The sequence below is a fragment of the Alligator sinensis genome, unplaced genomic scaffold (genome assembly GCF_000455745.1).
Source record: "Alligator sinensis unplaced genomic scaffold, ASM45574v1 scaffold319_1, whole genome shotgun sequence".
NCBI classification, from domain to species: Eukaryota; Metazoa; Chordata; order Crocodylia; family Alligatoridae; genus Alligator; species Alligator sinensis.
The window spans coordinates 140,592-146,204 of NW_005842375.1; the positions used below are offsets into that span (position 1 = coordinate 140,592).

At 38.7% G+C, this 5,613-nt stretch overlaps 1 protein-coding gene across 1 annotated transcript in view; it reads right to left on the reverse strand.

Moving 5' to 3' along the window:
* The window catches only part of LOC102384121 (S phase cyclin A-associated protein in the endoplasmic reticulum), a 140,854-nt gene that overhangs the window by 128,766 nt on the left and 6,475 nt on the right, over positions 1-5,613 (reverse strand). Inside the window, exon 2 of the mRNA XM_025210842.1 lies at positions 4,655-4,730. Within this exon, the coding sequence (XP_025066627.1) occupies positions 4,655-4,717 (63 nt within the window). The 5' untranslated portion in view covers positions 4,718-4,730. The remainder of the gene's footprint in view (positions 1-4,654; positions 4,731-5,613) is intronic.

The following is a 5,613-nucleotide window of genomic DNA, read 5'->3' on the forward strand; positions in this document are numbered from 1 at the left end:
GCTGGACGACAGGAGTGGGGGTGCAGGGCCAGATGCTGGGCTCTGGCCCCGCCAGCCCTCTAGGTGAGGGTGGGGGAACCGGCCCTGGCCCCGAAGCGGCAGGGGCAAGGGTGGGAGAAGCAAGCCTGGCCCCAGGCCTCTGTCTTCACCCTACCAGCAGACAGCGGTGACAGAGCGGACAGGGGGCGGGGCCCTGGCCTCCAAGGTGGGGGGAGTCAGGCTGGACACAGTCCACTGCCCCCAGCTGCCCCGTTGTTCTTGACAGGCAATTGGCTAGTATTCCTACCATGCTTTTCCTTCCTCCCCACCCATGATGCTTATGGGTTTCTTGCCAAGAAAATTCTCTTCTGGGAGATCTCATTTTGGTGTGTGCCAAATTGAGGTAGACCCTAATGGAATGCTGCCAAATGACAAACAGCACTCCAGTAATATCAATAACAATATTTTACATGTATACTCAACACTTTCATCTTGCTCATACATATTTTACCGTGGAATTACAATTTTTTTAGCCAATTTTTTAAAAATTGAATCTTCTTTTGATGCAACTTAAAAATACTTTCAAAGTCCAATTTAAATACTATAAACGCTGCAGCACTGCAGTTGTTCAGTTTTGCAGTATCTAGGTCCAGATGAAGTTTATAAAGCTCAGGATAACCTGAAGTTGCCAAATTAGCCTGGTAAATTTTGATTAGCAGCAACTATAAGAGAACTCAGAAGGGACTTAATCTTTTGCTTTCAGGAAAAAAAAAAAAATCACTTTCTGCACAACTAAATCTAGCATCAAAATCTCATTTAATATAATTTTACAATTTCCATCATTATATTAAACTTTGTATATAATCTAGCAAGTTGTTAGATATAAAACAACATAGAAAATTTTATAATTAAACTGAAGTATGTTTTAAAAAATTAATACATGTATATGTGATAATACAAAAGTATCAAACATGAAATGAATACTATGTTCTACCTTCAGAAAGGGAATCAGAAGGACATAAACAATGCATCCTCTAGGCTAGAAAGGTATTTCATTCTTTTTTAATTTTACTTTCAATGTTTATAAATTAAGTAGGCTGGTTACTTCTCTGAAGTTTCATACAATTTAATGTAAAATATTTCACTAAAAAGTATACCTATTCTGTTGCTGAATAAATAAAATGAACAAATCTGAACAATATTTAATCAAAGGAAGAAAGTAAAAATATACCTACATCATAGAAATAAAATTTATTAGCATATTTCCCCTCTATTATATATCATAATTAAACTTGTTCCACAAAGTTTATAGGAGATAACATTTCTGCTAACATAACAGTGGTATCTCCATAACCAATTTATCTTTGCATAACTAATCAAACTGTCCACATATTGCTGATAGTATCAACTTTGTTTGTATTAGCTTTTCAGTTTAGAGTTCATCAAAGGACAATCACAGTATTCAGGTATGAAGGAAATATCACTGTGTTTTTAAATAGCTGTTGCTAACCACAGTTTCATTTACGTAACACCTTGTTATTCCCTCCAAGTACTGAGATAATTGGCACTTCTGGTTCACCTTTCCATTATATTTCACAATGGAGCTCTAAGCCACTACAGCAAAAAACAAACAAACAAACAAACAAATCTACATTTTTTTTTTTATTTTGCCTGATTTGTCAAAAACTGATTCAGATACAACAACCAATATTTTGTGATTACAGTTAAGGAGAAGTAGGGCAGGAAGGGACCTCCAGAGGTCATCTAGGCCAACCCCCTGCCTAAAGTAGGATTATCCCTATCCAAACCATCCTATGCAATCCATAATCTAAACCCTACATAAGACTCCTGTTGATCCGGACACAACACAGACCTAACATCCTAAACTGCCCCAGGTAAAGCACAAGAATCATGGCTGCTAATGTCCTGCTAGAATGAAATCCTGCCACTACATGCTCAAGAGATCGCAGGTAGTGGGCCATGCCTCCCACTACAGAGGAAGGCAAAAGCCCCCACAGTTCGTACAAATACGACCATGGGGTAAAATTCCTTCCTGACCACAAATATGGCAATCAGTCTGATCCTGAGTAGAGGAAGCAAAACCCTCTAGCCAGGAACCTCCAGCTTGGGTTCCAGCAGAATTGGCACAGCCCAGTCCACGTCTGTAGCCTTGACTACAGCCAACACCCAGTGCCTCTGAGGGAAGCTTAAAAACGCCCTGACACATTATACACCTGATATAATTCAATACTCTTCAACATATTTCTAAATACATTTAAAGAAATATGTAAAAATATATTCAAATTGAAAATATAAAATATGCTACAATTCAGTTTTCCTGTGGATGTATGCTTTGGACCCCTTGTTCATATGCATCACTATACATAGTCTTTAACTGCACAGTCACATACTATTCATTTTCCAGAGCCCCAACTTCATTCAATGAACTATATACACCAGGGGTTCTCAATCCCTAGGCGACAAACCAGATTTGGCCCCCAGCGCCATGTAATCCAGCCCACAGGATTTCCCATGGGTTTAAAAACTTGGCAGCAAGGCAGCAGTGGCATCACTCCCCTAACCGCTAAATTTCCAGACCAGGGCAGAGCTCTGTGCTCTGCATGCTCCATTGGACACAGGGCGGTGTGAGGCCTGGTCCTGGGGCTCCCTGGAGTGCGAGGAGCCCCAGGGCCCAATCCTAGCATGCAGAAAGTGTGAGGGCAGGTGGAGGAAGTGGACAGCGGTGTAGCTGGGAGGTGGAGATGAGAAGGAAAAGAAGCAGCAGATGAGCCAGGGAGGAGAAGTAGCAGCAATATGGATGCAACTTCCAGGTGAAAGCTGCACACAGGCCACAGCCGGAAGGAAGCTACGGGCCTGAGGGGAGAAGCAGCAGCAGCAAAGAAGCAGCTGGCCTCAGCATGGCTCTGCACTGCTTAGCTCATTTGCTACACACATTCCAAATTCACATGATATGACCTTAATTCTGACATTTCCTAAATTTTGCAATACTTAACTTTGTACAACTAATAATACCTTTTAACATAGATTATTTTATTGTAGTAACCTAATTTTTTATTAAAGAGAATACTAAAAAAAATAAAATATGTGGCTTCAGGCTGAGCCCACCTAGCAGGTTGGGATTTTTAAATCCACAGCACAAACCCTTCTTAACCGAATTAATTGAGAAACTGTCAGCTAGCCACTAGAGTTTCAAATCCAGCTGCTGATTGTAAAGGAATTTAGAGAGATTCTGGAAGCCACAAGGGAAGCATACTGCTCTGTTTTTGCAGCCCATCTCCACTCCTATTCATCCATTTTACTCCTACCACCATACTGCACAGAGGAATGGCTTCTTAACTCACTACCGAACAGAGACCTCTTCCATATCTTCACCCAGTTCTGCTAATCAATCTCTTGGTTCACCAATGATTCAATCTCTTGGCTCAACTCTAGGTTTTGGGGAGAGGAATTTACAATCATTTATTTGTAATGTAAAACACAGAATGAATAAAACGCCATCTATAAATGTACATGGCAGCTGGAAAATACATTCTTCTCACACTTTTAATCTTCAAAAAGAGAAGTCTGGGGGATACGATAGTGGTTTACAAATTACTGAATGGTTCAAAAAAAGTAAATAAAGATTTAATATTTACTCCTCTCAAGATACTAGAACTACAAGAAGTAAAATGAAACTATTGGGTAGTAAGTTTAAAATTAACCAAAGGAAGTTCTTTTTTTCACACAGTAAGCAATTAACTTGCTAAACTCATAGCCACAAGAAGTTGTGGAGACTGACAAGTTAACCTAATTCAACAAGCACATTTTATGTAACATGATAGTAATATATACTCACTCAAAGTTAGTTAAAGCCCAGACCTTTCAAAATCAACAGCAAAGCTTCCATGGCCAGATTCAATTCAAACCATAATACTGACAAGCGTCAAGTGAGGTTTCATATTTTAGTATAAAATACAGATATGCAAAATGCATGAGTTCTGCAAACAATACAGAAACCTAAAAACTCAGGAATCACCAAGATCATTCTCTTCCTCCTCCTCTTCATTTTTACTCATTCTGCCCAAAAGACCCTTCACTAAAAGGTCTTTCTCTCTTTGTTCAGAAAAGAATCAATGCAGCTCCTTCCATAATTTATATCAGTACTGCTCTTACCACAGGCCAGAGGCAAGTATTGAAGTGTGATGTAGGTACTCCCAGTCCCCCAGGCATTAAATAAACGGTTTTCTACTCCTTTGCAATGAGGATGAACAACATAATTTTCATTTCAAGTATAGTATCCTAATTTAAAGCTACCAAGGGAAGACCTGGTGGAACACAATCTGGTTCAAAACCATGCCCTAAATATTTTTACACGAGATAGGTGACTTATTCCCATAAGAAAATATGTATGCTATATGAAAATGTTTATAGGCCCGGAATGTCATGAATCATTAGGTTGGCATTAAAATATCTGTCCCATTTTAAAATGCCTCCTCATCCTTACAGAAAATACACAGAATCACCTGAAGTCCCTTCCAACATCAGACTACACCCAACTGAAAAAGCTATACCATTACAATAACAAGAAGAAAAACTGTAAACCAGTAACACAATATTTCTTTCCTTTTAATAAAGAAAAATCTTAAAACACTGTTGTACTAGATGGTTGACTTACCATTGTACTAACACCCTCCTCAACATCAACAGGTTCACTTAAGGCATTTTTGGCTGATCCCATGGAATTTTGATACCTGTATTAAAAAAAATATATACAATTAGACATTAATAATAATTTAAGCCATGTATATTTAAAAGGTATACTGTAACTTTATATTTGGCAAGGGATGCAAATAAAGTAACACTTCATGCACAGGCTTAACTCTGTAGGTAAATATAATCTGAATATTTTATGAAGAATTTCAAAAGGTCTTTATTAAAAGATAAATATCTAGTGGAAAATTCAAAGGAAAGTTAATTAATCTAGAGAATAATTAAAATGCTCATGTAGAAATATCATAAATAATTGAATAAAATATATGTAAACTAATTCAAATTAACTGTATTGAAAAATATCATATTCCCATTATACTGAAGGAAAGAAGTGAAACCCTAAAATCTATTTGGAAGAGATATCCATGGATGTCCACAACTTTCAAGTGGCCTCAGTTTGCATAAGGAGCATTTTGTCACATAAAACAGCAATTTCAAACTAACTGAACACATTTCTAATCTGATGTCTTTTATAGCTAATACCAAAGTATGTCAAAATATTGCAGATGTTTGGAAAGTGATCCTCCAGTAAACTCTCATGCACTTAGTCCTGCTAAAATGAATCTCTTAGAGCTGAACTGATGCTTTAGTCCAACATCAGATCGGCACCAATATAAAGAAAGTTGAGTGTACCGGAAATCAGCCTGATGTGGCCAATAATTTGGCCGATAAATGCCTGTGTCTACGCACAGCTGAAGAGCAGCACATAGGCAGCAAGGAGCACAGCCCGGAAGCTTGGAGAGCTGCATACAGCTGGTAAGTCTCTTGCGGTGGAAGAGGAAGGGGGAAGAAAAGGGTGTGGGGGGCAAATCAACACCACCTGCGATGAGGGAGGAAGTGAGGCAGGGGCTGGGGCAGGCACTG